The sequence below is a fragment of the Pipistrellus hanaki genome, assembly GCF_964339955.1.
Source record: "Pipistrellus hanaki genome assembly, chromosome: 4".
In the NCBI taxonomy this organism is placed as follows: domain Eukaryota; kingdom Metazoa; phylum Chordata; class Mammalia; order Chiroptera; family Vespertilionidae; genus Pipistrellus; species Pipistrellus hanaki.
Window position 1 is genome coordinate 35551547 of NC_140506.1, and position 17579 is coordinate 35569125.

The 17579-nt window shown below is 39.5% G+C and overlaps 1 protein-coding gene across 2 annotated transcripts in view; it reads right to left on the minus strand.

Moving 5' to 3' along the window:
* Nucleotides 1-3328: 3328 nt before the first annotated feature.
* The window catches only part of CERT1 (ceramide transporter 1), an 85317-nt gene continuing 71066 nt past the window's right edge, over nt 3329-17579 (minus strand). For both annotated transcript variants that reach the window (XM_084880451.1, XM_084880450.1), the window contains 6 exons: nt 14795-14927; nt 13675-13745; nt 10256-10384; nt 9602-9731; nt 6154-6290; nt 3329-4832 (listed from right to left, as the gene is read on the minus strand). In XM_084880451.1, coding sequence (XP_084736577.1) covers nt 6163-6290; nt 9602-9731; nt 10256-10384; nt 13675-13745; nt 14795-14927 — 591 coding nt within the window. In that variant the 3' untranslated portion in view covers nt 3329-4832; nt 6154-6162. The remainder of the gene's footprint in view (nt 4833-6153; nt 6291-9601; nt 9732-10255; nt 10385-13674; nt 13746-14794; nt 14928-17579) is intronic.

Below are 17579 nucleotides of genomic sequence, written 5' to 3' on the forward strand. Positions count from 1 at the left end.
TCTTAATAGCAAAATACACTCGGATCTGTGCAGAGTATCCATCCCACTCACCTCTGGCCACGACACCTTCAGTAGACATGGATGCTCTCAAACTGCACAATCCTTGGGAAGAATCAAAGCTTACACTTGGCTTGCGGGTGTAGCCTGGATAATTGCAAAGCTCTTGGGAAAGGGCCTACCTAGGCCAGAATCCAAATCTTTAAAATTGTTTTTATATATATATATATATATATATATATATATATATATATAAATTAAAAAAAGAGGAAGAGTTAGAGAATCATTGATCAGCTGCCTCCTGCACACCTCTTACTGGGGATCAAGCCCACAATCCAGGGATGTGCCTTTGGCCGGAATTGACCCCAGGACCCTTCAGTCCACAGGCCAACCCTCTATCCACTGAACTAAACTGGTTAGGGCCAGAATCTAAATCTTGAACACCCCATCTGAAAACTTTCAGAAACACCTATAAGAAGTGTATTTCTTGATAGATTATGTTGACATATTATCCATCAAAACCAATATAAATATCTACACTAATGGAAGGTAAATATGCAAATTGACTGTACCTCCTTGATACTTATCAGCCAATCAGGAGCAAGTATGCCAATTAAACCAAGGATGGTGGGTTAATTTGCATATGTAGGCACTGAGCACTGGGATGCCTGCTATTAGGGGGAGGGTGGGGGGCGGAGGGAGCTACAGGAGCAGTGCTCTGTGAGAGGACCTGCAGGCTCTAGAGCGGCCTGGAGCAAAGCCAGGGGAAGGAAGGCCTATTCTTGCACCAAGTCCCACTGATTTTTCTCAGATGTGTAAATTAAAAATGTTCAAAAAAAGGCCTCAGGGACTACCATTGCTGGCAGAAGAAAAATCAAACTACTTCACATAGCCTGCAATCCCTCCCCCTCCCCCCCAAAACTTCTGCCTCTTCCTAGTTTTCTCCCTTGTTTCACAGTCCTGTAAACTAAACCCGACAAGCCAAGGGACTTAGATGAAGTTCAAAGCCCAAAATGCTTGCAACCTTCTTTACAGAATTGCAAAAGTATTCCTGTTTTACCCATTTTCATGTATCTAGCACTCAATAAATGAGAAATTATTTACTTATGGCAAAATTCATGTAAATACATGTGGATTGACACTGTAGTTTCATTTTAGAAATTCCCAACTGTATATGCTTTCATTGTCTAGCAATTAAAAAAAAATTTGAGCTATGACGCTTAGTAAATTCATTTTAAGTTGTTACCCACTAGACACACATATGAAAAAATATTCACAAAATATTTACCTTTATTACATTCTATGTACTTGATTCTTCCATTCTGTTTTAAGAAAATAATTGGATCATAACTCATTAATAGTTTTCTTGATCCCTAGCTGGGTTATAACCTAGTATGAAGAACAATGAACTAGAACAGTGGTCGACAAACTCATTAGTCAACAGTACAACGATCGAAATTTCTTTTGAGAGCCGAAAACTTATGCACATGAGCCATAAAGTTTCAATCGCACTGTACGTGCACAACTGCATGTGGTATTTTGTGGAAGAGCCACACTTAAGGGGCAAAAAAGCTGCATGTGGCTTGTGAGCTGCAGTTTGCCGACTACTGAACTAGAGTATTTCAAGCTCTTAATTATTCAGAGAATTATGAAGGACAGTATCTTGGGGTTAAGAAAAACAATCAAACAAGCACATTTGTCCATAATATTTTAATACTTTTCCACTTTTAAATACTGGTTTTAAATTTGTGATTGTAACATGGAAGATCCAACTTTATTACTTTTTTTTTTTTTTTAAAAACATCATCAGGATCATAAAGCTATTATAGAATAGTTACACTCTATACACTCCCAAGGTACTTTAAAATGAAATTTTGAGTTTGTAGATAAACAATGACGGTAATCCACATACATCGTCTGTATAACTTGGACTAAATACTGGAGAAAATGTTTAATTGGACGAACAACTGATAAGTTTAAAGATAACCAGCACAATTTCACGAGAACCAGCTCAGCCCTACTGAAAACTTCTCAATAGCAATCGACACTGATGTTGTATAGGTGTATAAATTAGTTGACGAAATTGAACAAATGGGAAACCTATTCCTCCCTTGCCTTATTTTGTATTCTTACAACTCTCCCAGCCATTCTCCTCCTTGGTCTGGCTCCCCTGTGGTGATCCCAAACCAAGAGCTGCTATGATCACCCTCCACCTCAAAACCATGAGTCCTGAATTCTAATTGAAACACTGTGCTCTCTCTCTCGAACTGTAGAGTGGGCACTCAGGGAACAAAACCCCTTATCACCAATATTTTTAAAGTTTCTATCATAGTACAAAAAGAGTAACTGAGTAGAAAAGAGAGTAAAAAGATAATTTTTTTTTTTTTTTTGGCTTGGGGAAGAGAAGTAGAAAATAACTATGGATGAGAAAACATTGTGTATATTCAGAGTATGTAGGAATTAGCCATACGGAATTCTAGAGGATCTGAATATTGTCTAAAGGGCTAGTACCTATCCAAATTATAACCTGTTTTAAATTCTTTTCATACTCTCCTACTCATTTCTAAATCTGGTTGGACAGGATAAACTCTAGTAAAGTACCAGTGCAGTTATCTAAAGGTAAAATGTATCTTTTTCTTTTCCTTTTTAATACAAATATTTTAGAGTAATCATTTTATTTACAGAATTGCAAAAGTATATCATTAACATTTAGTGCAAATGCAACTAATGATAGTTAGATTTAGATACTGCTTTGTAAACTTTCCATACCTTTGTAAAACAAAGCTATTTAATTTAGTTACGAAAGTTACTTGTCTGTGTTCGTGATAGTTACCAGAAAAAATGGCAAACAGAGAAACATTTATAGTGGGCATACAGAACTGTTTTTGAAGTTTCCATCAGCATCTATGAATATACCTTCCCTCCCCAACCCTCCCATACTCCCACACCCTGACCCACAGCTGATTGTAAAATAAAATACACATTTGAGGTATAAATTTTTCTTTTTTAAACATCACAATATAAAATGTTAACTGGTGATGTAGTAAACTGATATAATTTGTCTTATTTGCCTTACTAGCATTACCACCATAGGCACTTTTCCACATAGTCAAATTATGAACAGCATTTTTCTATAATAAGGCATATTCCATGCACATCATTTAGAGAAAAGTAAATTAAAAAATAGAAAGATTTATGGAGCATGAAATCTGCGTGCATGTAAGCTACGTTTTATATGTATTTCCTCTCTATACAGAATAATAAATACCACTATATTTGATGCAAGTAATTCACCTCCAGGATTGTGCATATGAAGTGACCAGACTAATCCCATCATTAAATTATCACCTTGCATTTATCATTAAGACGCCAATACCACATATGAAATATATACAGGACATGTTCCACGTGACATGACTTTCTGCTTTACAAAATGGGTCGGATTTCTGTGTTTCCACAGAGATGAGTTTAAGTCAGCAAAGCATCTACAAAATGCCTCTGCTTTATGCAAGCACATTTGTGTATAAACATAATGAAGATTTTGAAGTGGGCAGTCATTTCTACTTCGACGAGTATAATTCCTTGCCTCAACTCCATGCTTCATGGTTTTTCACAGAGGCCTAAAACTAATAAAACTAAAGAAGGATTTTACATTTAAGTTCTTATAGCTTCTAAGGAAAGAATTTCAGTCTGAATCACATGGAATACCTTAAAGCTCTGCTGAAGTTTCTGATCAAAAGGCAAACAGAAGCACTGCTCACATTTCTATGCATATCTTGCAATATATCTTTTAAACTAACCCAAATTAGAAAAACGAAAAAACATACCTGTTACTGAGTCCTAAAATGTCAAATGTCAAACTCAGTCTGACTTGCTTACACAATAATTGCATATCTTCTTACAAATGTGAGTTCATTTTATCCTGACCATTTTTTCAGAAAGCAGTTTGTACACAAGATTTATACTACAGATGTTTCTATTTGAAGGCAGGCACAACCAATTTAGAAATTGCCAAATTCTGTTTCTAACAAATGGGCAGTAAAAAAAAAAAAAAAAAAAAAAAAAAAAAGCTGTAGCATACAGAACACAATTAAAAATACAGGAAATATAAAGATAACTGGGGGTGGGAGGAGGAATAAAGCTTTTCATTCTTTCTCCATCAAAACCAAGGTTCTTCATTGGAGTAAGAATATAGAAAAGGCAAAATCACAGTTATTAACAGCCCTCAGTTATTAACATACACTTTACATGACTACACGAATCATTACAGAAATCAGCAGCAATGAATTCTATGATTATATAAAGCAAAACAAAACAAAAAAAGGTTGAAAAATTCTAGACACAGACTGAACTGCAGGCCTGAAAAAAGAACCCCATCCAGGTATTTGGTGCACAGAAAGCACATGCCCCATGAGCATTCAACTTTCATGCACAAAACCTGATACCACCGAGGATCTTAGGCTGGACCGTATACTCAATTAAAAATTCTGAAAAAGTTTCCAAAAATTAAAGCATCAATTCCTAGTTGTGATTCAAAGTTGATTTTTCTCTCTTTTAGGAGCAAGCAAATAAAAATATAGCCATGTACATGTAATTTTACATGTATTTATAATTATATGCTGAGCATAGAGGTCTAGCAGGAGACAGCTAGGGTTAGATGTTCAGCTTTGCTATTGCAACATTTCTTCATTTTTGTACACAAGATCAAGGTGTTGGGCCATAGACAAGGCTGTAGATCCTACGTTCCAGCTTAGAGCATTCAATTTGTGGGTGTGTGTGGTTTTTTTTAAAGTTTTCCCTCCAACGTGGAATGTCACACAGCCTTGTTTCAATCACTGTAGGAAAGAAAATGACAAGTTAAAAATTCAGCAATATATTGCTAATAACTGCAAGACTATCAGAATAGATTTCCCCTACTCTCTGAATTCATGGAATGCATAGATTATCTCTTAAAATTGAACTTTAAAGGGTTTTCAACTTTAAGAACATAAAATTGTTCATCAGAAGGAATAGAATACCTTCTGTATAAGGAATCTTCGAAAGCTTGGAAATGTAAAAGGGTAATGTACTATAGGTAAACAAGGAGGAAATCAACCAAAGGTCTCTGGATTTGTACCCCACAAACTTGGCATTTTCTTCTTCGTCTTCAATAAAAATTATGCTATAAAATTTTTCAAGAATTCTAAAATTTACTTAAGCTATGAAAAGACTTAAAAAACAAACAGGCTCAGACCTCATCAAATGTGTTTAAGAAATTTGACTAAGAGTTTTGAGTATCTTTTGACCTCATTAACTTTATGAAATTTATCTAAAATTACTTTTTCTTCATCACCAAAATTAAGCATGTTAGTTTTCTTAAGGTTTCACTCCTGGAATCCACTTCATAGATATCTCTTCGTTATTATGAAACAGACATTACTTTAGGTGAACAAAGATTTTACCACATGTTAGGATTAGAATTTGGGTTCTTTGTCAGAAAGAAGCTCAATCCGGATTCAAGGCCAGTGCTAATTTTGGCCAGTGAGTCTTTATATATGTCTCATATCTTTCTATGGAATAATAGTTAAAATTTATTAACTAGAAAAACAAGCTGCAAAATAATATAAGCACATTTTTTAAACAATTAAAAATACACATATGGGAGTACATACATGTAAAAATCTGAAAGAATATATCATAAACTTAACAGTAATTTCTGCGAAGGGAAAGTTATAGGGAATTTGTACTTTTGAAATTCTGCAGTTCTATAATGTTGAAATTCTGCTAAATAAGCAGGTATTATTTAACATAAAACAAAAGATAAAAATTTAAGTTTTAAGGCTATAAAAACAACAACTCTTTATCTGGGAACATCATAAAACACAAACTACTTTCAACAGTTAACTAAATTTTAGTATCTGCAGCAGGGGTGGGGAATGTCTGGCCTGTGGGCTGTATAAGGCCTGCAAAACCATTTGGTCTGGCCCTGCCAAGGCTTTAGGGGTGAGTGAATTAAATGTTTGACCAAATATAGCGGGTAATTTTAGGCTGGTAATTCTGTATGGCCCGTGAATGATATAAATATCCAGATGGCCCTTGGCAGGGAAAGGGTTCCCCATCCCTGGTCTAGAGTCATGTTAGTCAAAGTTTAAAAGGATAACATCTATCTTCCAGTACCTGTTAATACTAGAACAAAATAGGTTTTCCTGCTGTTTTCTCTTGTACGTAAGAAGTAAATCGTTTTAGAAACTTTGGATACTCTCGTTTTGCCACTGCCCTTAACACTGAGGCTGGTGCCCATCCTCCAGGGTTCACTATGAGTTAAAGAAAAATTAAAATGTTAAGATACAATTCTCCAAATACACACAAAGCACTCATTTTGTTCATTTGCTTTAAAAAATTTCATGATGTTGGAACAATTGGCATCTCATCTTGACCATTAATCTTTCATATTAACCACCAAACAAGAACAAACAGCAAATAAGCATTTATTACTTTTCTAAATTGTTCTTACTTTCCTAAAATATATTTAAGTATTAGCATAGCTATACTTTAGGTTACTTGAGGCAGATTTTTTCATTAAGCTCTACTATAATCAAACTAGAGGCCCAGTGCATGAAATTCATGAATGGGTAGGGTCCCTAGTGGCTGCTGGAGGCTAGCCAGGGCCTTCCTTCCTTCTGTGCCACCCACTGACATTCTGGTCAACGCACATCATAGAGGGCAATGGAACTCCCAGTCGGTCGAACTCCTGAGGGAATACTTTGCACCCAGTGCATGAAATCTATGCACATTAAAAGGGGGTTAATTAGAGGAAATAATTTAATATTGCTATTTGTCCTTTCTCTATAACAGGAGTGTGAGAGATGAAAGAAATTATTAAAATGTATATGAAAACCTTTCTGTCAGTGTCTGGGGTGCACCATGGGACCCAGAATCAAATCCCTTCCCACCCACATGCACCTCAAAATCTTGAGACCCCAACCAGGCTGGCCCCCGCACTGGGCTAAATCCTGACCCGGCCAGTCCCACCTTGTCAAGCCCTGCCAGGCAGGGAGTGCAGCCTCAGGTCCCCTGGCCCAGTGCCAGGACAGGGGGCATGGCCTGAGGTCCCCCAGCCTAGACCAGGGAGGTGGGTGTGCCTTGAGGTCCACCATCAAGCCCTGCCAGGTGGGGGACACAGACTGAGATCCCCTGTCAAGCCCACTGGGTGGGGGGCATGGCCTGAGGTCCCCCATCAAACCCTGCCAAGCAGGGGGATGCAGCCTCAGATCCCCTGGCCCAGTACTGGGAGGGGGGGGTGCAGCCTCAGGGCCCTGTCAAGCCCCGCTGGGTGGGAGGCATGGCCTGAGGTCCCATGTCAAGCCCAGCCAGGCAGAGGGGGCGAAGCTCAGATCCACTGGGCCGGTGCTGGGGATAGGGGAGCAGCCTGAAGACCCGTAGCCCAGCACCAGGACAGATAGCGCACCTTGAGGTGGGGGTTGCAGCCTGAAGTCCCCTGTCAAACCCTGCCAGGGGCGGGGTGTGTGTGTGTGTTGCCTGAGGTCCCCTGTCAAGCCCCATGGCAGCGGGGGAAAGCATAGCCTCAGGTCCTTGCTGATTGCTCGTTAAGGCTTCTTATGGAAACTGGGCCTCAGCTGTGGGTTCAGCCATCTTTGTGATGGAGTGATGGCCAATAAGCATATTCCCTCTTTATTAGATAGGATAAGCTAGAGGCCTGGTACATGAAAATTTTGTGCACTCAGGGGGAGAGGGGTCCCTCAGCCCAGCCTCGCCCAGAGGCTCCCACCACCACCACTGCACTTGTCAGCCACGAGCCCATTTCCTGGCTGAGCAGCGCTCTCCCTATGGGAGCATATTGACCACCAGGGGGCAGTTCCTGCATTGAGTGTCTGCCCCCTGGTGGTCAGTGCGCATCATAGCAACCACTCATACTGTTATTCAGTCGATTTGCATATTATCCTTTTATTATCTACTAGAGGCCCATTGCATGAAGATTTGTGCAAGAATAGGTCTTCCCCTGGCTTCGCTACCGGTCACCTGAAAGCCTGCAGTCTTTGCTCCTAGCTGGAGCGCCGCTCCTATAGCTACCTCCGTCCCTTGCCCCACCACTCTCATAGCAGGCATCCCGTCCTGCTGTTCTGTGCCAACCTATGCAAATTAACCCATCAGCTGTTTTGTGTTAATTTGCATACTCACTCCTGATTGGCTGATGGGCATAGTGGAGGTATGGTCAATTTGCATATTTTCCTTTTAGGATGGCAGGCAGAGGCAGTTAAGGGTGATCAGGCAGGCAAGCAGGTGAGCAGTTAGGAGCCAGCAGTGTCCGATTATGAGAGGGATGTCTGACTGCCGTTTTAGGCCCAGTCCTCAGGACCGGGCATAAACTGTAGTCAGACATCCCATGAGGAGTCCCAGTTTGGAGAGGGTACAGGCCTCTTCCTCCGTGCATGAATTTCGTGCACTGGGTCTCTAGTCCTATATAATAAAAGCCTAACATGCTAAGCGTCCAGTCCTATGGTCTTCCGTTCAAAGTGTAATATGCTAGTGATATGCTAAGATCGCTCAACCCCTCACTATGATGTGCACTGACCACCAGGGGGCAGATGCTCCAACTGGTAGGTTAGCTTACTGCTGGGGTCTGGTTGATCAGGACTGAACAAGACAGGCTGAATACACCTGGAGACCTCCCACGGTCCCTCCACAGCTGGTCAATCTCCTGCATCCCTCCCCTTAGATCATGCACCGGTGGGGTCCCTTAGCCTGCCTGTGCCCTCTCGCAATTTGGGCTGATGGCCCCCACCCCCACAAGTGCACGATTTTTGTGCACCGGGCCTCTAGTATAACTTACTCAGACATAACTATCTCTTTGAAAACACTAGAAGTTATGGTTCTATATAAAGAAGGCATGAGGATTTGGATTTCAATAACTCCTACAAGTAGGAAATGGGTGTAGTAAGGAACCAAAGCAACGGGGCTGTCCAGCAGCAGATCAATACAAAACAAATGTGTAACTAGCAACTAATAAGAATTAGGGACCAATCAATGATGCAAAAAATGAATAAGCCTGCTAATTTCCTTTCTCACTGTTGCTTACATTTCTAATTCTATGAATATTCTTTTAGGTAAATACTTAATAAAATGGTTCTTAAAACCAAGGATATGTGATAGTGATCTTGATACAAAGTTTAAAAATAAGTATTTTTATTGATTTCAGTGAGGGAGAGGGAGATATAGAAACATCAGCTCCCTCCTGCATGTCCCCCACTGGAGATTGAGCCCATAACCCAGGCATGTGCCTTGACCAGGAATGGAATCATGACCTCCTTGTTCATAGGTTGATACTCAACTACTGAGCCACGCCAGTTGGCCTAAAGTTTTAAAATTGAAATATCTAGTCCCAGCTTCAAAAATTCTGATATAGTAGTTCTGGAGTAGAAGGCAGGTATGTGTATTTCCTGAAAGTTTGATATACATCTTTCCAAATTAAAAATTAATAATCTAAAGGACAAAAACTCAAAAGGTATTTGTAATGGTATTTATCCAAATGGCTAGTTATCATATAGATCACACTAAGAATATCCACATTACCAAGTAGCAAAAAAAAAAAAAATGAAATACGTACCATTAGCTACATATGTAATCTTGCATAAAATGTTGTCCCTGCTAATCTTCTGGTTTCCTTCTGGTGGGCTAACCAAGGTTTGACAAATCATAGCGATATTTATTTTGGCACGAACACATCGATTGTTCAGCTGCCAAAACAAAAAATAAAAACAAAACAGCAGTATAGCAGATACTCAGTATTTTGTAATCTCTACTAGTCTAATAATACTATACTAAGCAAGCTGAAACCTCAAAACATCAAAATATTCAACAAAATCTTATAAGGATCAAATAACACTTGTCAAACTGGTAAGATATCAGAAATGATTTATCCTCCTTTTACATAGTAAATGGAGCTAAATCGAGATAGCAACCAGAGGTTTTGCCAGTAGTTGATAATGGCTTGAGAGATAACTGTGAGAAGCAGTCCGTGTATACTACCCATCAGTGCTGTCTCACCTCATCTCAGGAACAAAGGAAAAGAGACCTGCCATTACTACTGTCCTTCAGATAACACACAGACTATATTATTCTAAGAAGCCAAAATAACACAAAATGTAAGTATTATCAACTCTAGGATCTGTTTGTGTCTGGCATGTGTTTATCATTTTTGCATGGCAAGTATAGTTAGTTGTATATTGTACTACTGTACACATTTATACAATGTACTTACAGGAGCACTGTCATGATCCACAGAAAAATTACAAACTATCCAAGTTTCAGGGTCATTTTCAGTAAAGGCTGGTATCTTTCGAATGGCAGAAAGATATAATACATCTCGCTGAGAAGCAGGCCACACTCTCTGAGGAAAAAGTAAAAATTATTTGAAAATTTGAACAATTCTTTATTCATTTATAATATGGAACTAACAGAGAAACAAATGTAAAATCAATAAATATCTTAGTTGAAGGTAAAATCTGTCAAATTTTAAATGAAAAGCATCTGAGACTACCCTCCGAAGTACTAATTATGGGCAGTGAGTTAATGGCTTTGCAGAACTATATCAAAGGAACAGCGTTCTGCTATTTTAATTTTTTAAAAAGTTGTAGTAATTTTATCTTTAAACCAGTTTTAAGTGTACAATTCAGTGCCATTAACACATTCAGAATGTTATGTAAGCAATACCATTATTTATTTTCAAAAAATTGTTATCATCCCAAATAGAAACCCTGTACCTATTAAGCAATGACATACCATTATCCCCTTGTACAAACTCTGGTAATATCCTGATTTTAACTATAGTATTAAACCTCAGCTTAAATTGTTCAGAGGCTTAAAGCAAATATTTTAGGGAAATAAGACTACTCTTTTGATATCATAATCATACTTGAAGAATTCCAAATTAGTTACACAGAATCTTTGAATTTTATGGTATCCATGGAAAAATATTTATTGTTGAAATGACATGGTACCTATGTCTCAGAAAAGGGGCTATTATACTTTTAAATGAGAGAAAATATGCTTTGTCTTTTCTGATTGTTGAGTATACCAAGTAGCCAACAACTCAGTGTTAACACAACACAAATCATTTGCAATTATATTTTAAAGACACAAAATTTCATGTAGTCAACAAAAATAGTGTTGGAAAAATATGTATGAAGCTAGTAATAAATAATTTTTTTTTATTTTCAAGCTGTTTATATCTTTGAATCCAATGTGTCTCCTGTAGACAGCAGATGACAGATTATATATATATCTATATATAAATATATATATATATTTAATATACTTTATTGATTTTTTACAGAGAGGAAGGGAGAGGGATAGAGAGCTAGAAACATCGATGAGAGAGAAACATCGATCAGCTGCCTCCTGCACACCCCTTACTGGGGATGTGCCCGTAACCAGTGTATATGCCCTTGACCGGAATTGAACCTGGGACCTTTCAGTCCGCAGACCAATGCTCTCTCCACTGGGCCAAACCGGTTTCGGCTGAAAATTTAATCATGTTAGAACTAATAAATCCAAATCCAAAAGGATGATGATAAGAAATTTAAAGAATGAGATGACTTAAGTATCAGATGAGTAGCCCTCTTTAAGACCATTTTATAAAAGAAGCCAAATCTAAAGAAAGAAAATGTATATAGCGTTATTGGATTTTATTGAAAATAAATATGCCAGGATAATTTTATTCAAATAATATAATTGTGACTTAAATTTTGTTACATACGATACATTATTTTAATAATTTTGTTATATTTTTCAAGAAATAAACCTAATACAACCTATATAATCCTCCCTTCTAATATTTACCAAGTAAAATAATGGCAGCAGACTGTTTTCCTGGATCAATTATCATCAAATAATAAGATTCTTCTGAATCTAAATTATTGGCCATTTATTTTTTTTCTAAATTATAGGACAATTAATTGATATTTTAACATCTGCTAAATTTTAGATTACACTTAAACACCTCACAAATCTGTATGCTGAAATAGAATCTTCATTTTTAACATTTATTGAGCAGCTATCATGTAAAATGAAGCCTAGCTTATAGTCATCCTATATAATAAAAGTCAAATATGCTAAATGTCCAGTTGACCGTTCAACCAATCAAAACATAATATGCTAATGATATGCTAGGGCCGCTCAACCGCTTGCTATGATGTGCACTGACCAACAGTGGGTAGATGATCTGACCAGTAGGTTAGCTTGCTGCTGGGGTCTGGCCGATCGGGACTGAGCGAGATAGGCAGGACATGCCCTGGAAGCCCTCCTGTGGTCTCTCCCTGGCTGGCCAACCTCCATGTCCCTTGCTGGCCCCGATAGTTCACCAGTGGGGTCCCTCAGCTTGGCCTGAGTCCTCTTGCAATCTGGGACCCTCTCGGGGGATGTTGGGGAGCCGATTTTGGCCCAATCTCACAGGCCAGGCTGAAGGACCCCACTGGTGCATGAATTCATGTACTGGGCCTCTAGCCTATATAATAAAAGCCTGAGCAACTGTTACAGTGGAGTGACCAGTTGCTATGATGCGTACTGACCATCAGAGGGCAGATGTTCAAGATAGGAGCTGCTCTGTGGTCAGTGTGCTCCCAAAGGGGTAGTGCCACTCAGCCAGAAGCTGGCTCAAAGCTGGTGAGCGCAGCTACCATGACTGAAGCCTCTCCTGGCCTTGCAGCAGCAGGCACAGCAGGCTGGGATGAGCACAAGTGGTGCCCGGCCCTGATTTGGGCTCCTCCTGGGCTGCCTGCCGCTTGGCACACTGCTACTTCCCCTGGCGGGTCCCGGACTGCAAGAGGGCACAGGTAGGGCTTAAGGATCCTGCCCCCAGAGTAAGAATTTCATGCACTGGGCCTCTAGTTAGATATAAAATGCCTCAGGAGACAACTCTGAGTTTACGAAATACAGAGCAAATCTAAAATATTTTCACATATTCAGCTCAATTAAAAAGTCACTTGAACCTAGCTGGTTTAATTCAGGGGATAGAGAGTCAGCCTGTGGACTGAATTATCAATCCCAGTATTGATTCTGGTCAAGGGCACATGCCTGGTTTGTGGGCTTGATCTCCAGTAGAGGATGTGCAGGAGGCAGCCAATCAATGATTCTCATCATTGATGTTTCTATCTCTCTTTCCCTTTCCCTTCCTCTCTGAAATCAATAAAGATATATTAAGATCATTTTCATATCTATTAGTCTTAACACAAGCAAATAACATACTTTTCCACTTCCCTTAGTATATTGATGTCACAGGAAACTATGATTCAATTTCACATTCAGTGATTGTCAATCTTCTATAGACCAGCTGCTAGAAAAATATTTGCATCCCTGAATTATTAATAAAGTCTTTAGATCTTTTCTGGCATTTAATTTCCTGCCAATGCTTAAAAAATATATTTTATTGATTTTTTAAAGAGAGGAGGGAGAGGGATAGAGAGTTAGAAACATCGATCAGCTGCCTCCTCTGCACACCTCCCACCGGGGGATGTGTTCACAACCAACGCACATGCCCTTGACCTGAGACCCTTCAGTCCACAGTCCGACGCTCTATCCACTAAGCCAGACCGGTTAGGGCCTGCCAAATTTTATTTTAAACAATTTCTGTGTTTCAGCTTGAATTATAGTGAAGAGCTTTAGAGGTGAAGAGACATTTACCTTGTGCGTTTGATAAATGATGATTGCATTATCAGCTAATGTTTCCACCACATGAAAGTTTTCTATAGTTGCTGAAATGAAGGGAAAATATTAGTAGCCAAAAAGACATATTACTTTTTCCTAGAAGGTGATTAATCCACTTATACTGAGAATCAATTACAAATGAACATTATAGTAGAATGAACAGGATTCTGCCCCACTTGGACTAAGTTCAAATGGAAGGTAGTTAATGCCTAGTATTAGGGCATTGTGGCTGCGGGAGCTGACTACCAGAAAATCTCACTTTCCTTTATTCAACATTCAGCCTTCACAGCAAGAAAGTGATTCCATATCAACACTGCATTACTCAGGCACAAATAATTCCCTAACACTATACGCCCCCCCCCCGTCTGCCTACAATCCCTAATTTACTGAAGCTGAATAAACTGCTCTATCTAGGTTTAGGTGACTATATTTACTGGGAGGATTGTCAAACTGTCATTGATACATATCTTTTGATGTTCAAAAGTATATGCAATCCTAAGCCAAGGGAAACATCCCCTGCCAAAGTAACTAAACAAACCACAGCAGGATTCATGTAGGATTTACCAGGGAAACAAAACAATCTAGGAGAAAAGCAGGTAAAATAGAAACAGTTTTAGTCCTAGCTTTTACACCCGCTAGATCTGTGGCCCCTGACAAGTCATTTGACATATCTGAATTTTACTTTATTACCTATCTTTGCGAAATTGTTGTGGTATTAAATCAAATGCTATAAAATATTGCAAGCATTAGAAAACATGAAAAACTTTATTTAAATATAAAGTATTATCAGTCCCCTATATTTTCTACATTGACTTTGCAAACTACAGATCATATGGAGAAAATCAGATTTGATATTAACCCTTTGCACTCCGCTGTCCCCTCTCGGGGGACATCGGAATTCTAGCATATCACTCGGATGTCCCCTCTCAGGGGACATTGCAGTTTATTAGTGATTACGGGGAATTGAGTTATTTCAACGCACTCCGCCGCAAGTAGCGTCGAGTAGCTGGTAGCCAATGTCCAGAATGGTTCGGAGTGCAAAGGGTTAAATTCTAAATAATAATTATATTAAAATACATTAATAATAGCATCTTACTTTCCCAATCATTCCGAACGTCAACATTCCAGAAGTAATTGCAGACCTCGTGTCCTGTAACTCCTTTAACTGCATGGGTAGCTTTCAAAGGATCCAGAACAATCCCATTTTCTTCTACTTCCCTCCTATATACCTATATAGGACATAATTAAAAACTTGTTTAAAAATTCTAAAGTAAACATTTGAAAGCATGTTTGCAATTTTAACAGCTTTTTAGGATTTTATTTACGAAAATCTCTTTATGGAACATAAACATTCTGTTAAATTAAGTTTAAAATTTTAAATTATTAACACATTAAAAATATTTAAAACTACAAATCCAAGGTAAATTTCAACTATGAAAAAATATGAATATATCATTAATGACTAATCACTGTGAGTTGTTAAAAAAATAAATATATCAATTTAAGTCAGGTATTATTTACTGAACATTCTCAAGGACTGTTCACAACATGGCAAAAACGACAAGCCTGGTTAAAACGCAATCTCCTTAAGGGATACTGATTTGAGTCAGCTGTGTTCACTGATGTATTCCCCCGCATCTAGCATAGTATCTGAAACCCAGTAAAGCAGGGGTCCTCAAACTTTTTAAAGTGGGGGCCAGATCACGGTCCCTCAGAGAGCTGGAGGGCCGGACTATATGAACTACTAATTCCTACTGTAACACCTCGGCTGCGCTCACTGCCCAAAAAACCTGGCGGGCAAGATCAGACTCCCCTGGGGACTGCATGTGGCCCGCGGGCCGTAGTTTGAAGACCCCTGCAGTAAAGCAACTATTTGTTGAATCAATGATTGGATACTAAAATGTAATAAAGATCTAGGTTCTCTTGCTTTAAATACTGAGGTTGTATACTAACGTGCTGATTAAAACTAGTTATTTCAAAATTATTGTGGGCTTGCTACTTTAGAGAACCCTGTACTAAGTTCTTTTTTTTAAAAAAAAAAATCCTCATCTGAGGACATGCTGAGAGAGAGAAAGGGAAGAGAGAGAAGAGAGAGAGAGAGAAAGAGAAAGAGAAAGAAAGGGAAGAGAAAAGAGAAGAGAAACATGGATTGGTTGCCTCCCACATGCTCCCCGACTGGGAATCAAACTCAAAACCTTCTGGTGAATGGGATAATGCTCCAAGCAACTGAGCCACCTGGCCAGGGTCTGTAATAAGTTCTTTTGACAAATGATAAAACATGTTACCAAAGGAAGAATCAGCTCTCAATTTATGGATTGCCCATGGAGCCAGATACTACTAGGTATTTCACATAAAGTTTCTCTTTTACAATCTCTCTCCCCAAACTCCATTCCCTACATGCTTATTTGCTAGTGGGTCTGCTATTTTCCAAGTCATCTGAAATGGAACTCTGTAGACTTTTGGTTCCTTCTCTCACATTTCACGTGGGCTATTAAGATTATTACAAATCTTCTATAAAAAACAACTTGACTTTTCTACTTTGATTACTCTTTTAGGTAGACTTTCAATATCTTATACCTGACTTTCTCAAGTGGTTTTCTCGGTCTTTTGCTGCTTCCCTTTCAGCTTACTTTTCTGAAAATGCTACTTTGCATAGTGGCTTACCTGTTGCTACAAAGGGTAGGCTATTTGCTTTAGTGGGTTATTTTATAATCCAGCCCTAATTTCTCTTTCTAATGTTGTTGGTTGTAGGAGCACTTATTAGTCTCTTTGCTTCCTGGAATTTCCCTAAGGGAGAAACACTTATCTAAACAATGAGTACAGAGGGAGAACTAGGCAGCTGTGGCTCAACCCCTTCTGCAGAAAATATGCATCCTGGTCTGCTTTTAGGGCTCTTGTGGGAAAGGCCTCTGATTATCCAGGTATATAAAACATGTTTAGAGGTAACATATTAGCAAGACATTGTGACAGCTGGTCTCCATGTTGTAATTCAATCAAATCATCAGAATTATAGAATTTTGGTATCTCATTTGCCTGTCTCTTCTAACTTATTTCTTACTAGAGGTCTGGTGTATGAAATTTTGCACAGGAGGGAAAAAGGGGGGCAGCGTGGGTGTGTGTCCTCAGCCCAGCCTGCACTGTCTCCAGTCTAGGACCCCTCGAGGGATGTCCAACTGCCCATTTAGGCCTGATCCCGGAGGCACAGGGCCTAAATGGGCAGTTGGATATCCCTCTCACAATCCAGGACTGCTGGCTCCCAACAGCTCGCCTGCCTGCCTGCCTGATTGCCCCTAACTGCTTCTGCCTGCCAGGCTGATCACCTCCCAACCACTCCTCTGCCAGCCTGATCAATGCCTAACTGGTCCCCTGCCAGCCTGATTGCTCCTAACTGCCCTCCCCCTGCAGGCCTGGTCACCCCTATCTGCCCTCCCCTGCCAGCTTGGTCGCCCCTAACTGTACTCCCCTGCTGGTCCTAACTGCCCTCCCTTGCCAGCCTGGTCCTTCCCAACTGCACTCCCCTGCAGACCTTGTCCCTCCCAACTGCCCTCCCCTGCAGGCCTGGTCCCACCCAACTCCCCTCCCCTGCAGGCCTGGTCCCTCCCAACTACCTTCCGCTGCAGGCCTTGTTGCCCACAATTGCCCTCCCCTGCCAGCCATCTTGTGTCCACATGGGGGCAGCCATATTTGACCACATGGGGATGGCCATCTTGTGTTGGAGTGATGGTCAATTTGCATATTACCCTTTTATTAGATAGGATTCCCTATTCAGCAGGAGAGGAAATTCCAACACTTAATATTGCATACCATTTGCTAGAATAATTCTGGTCAACACAGTCTATATAAAACTCCTGAGTAACAAATTAACTTTCAACAGTGAATTC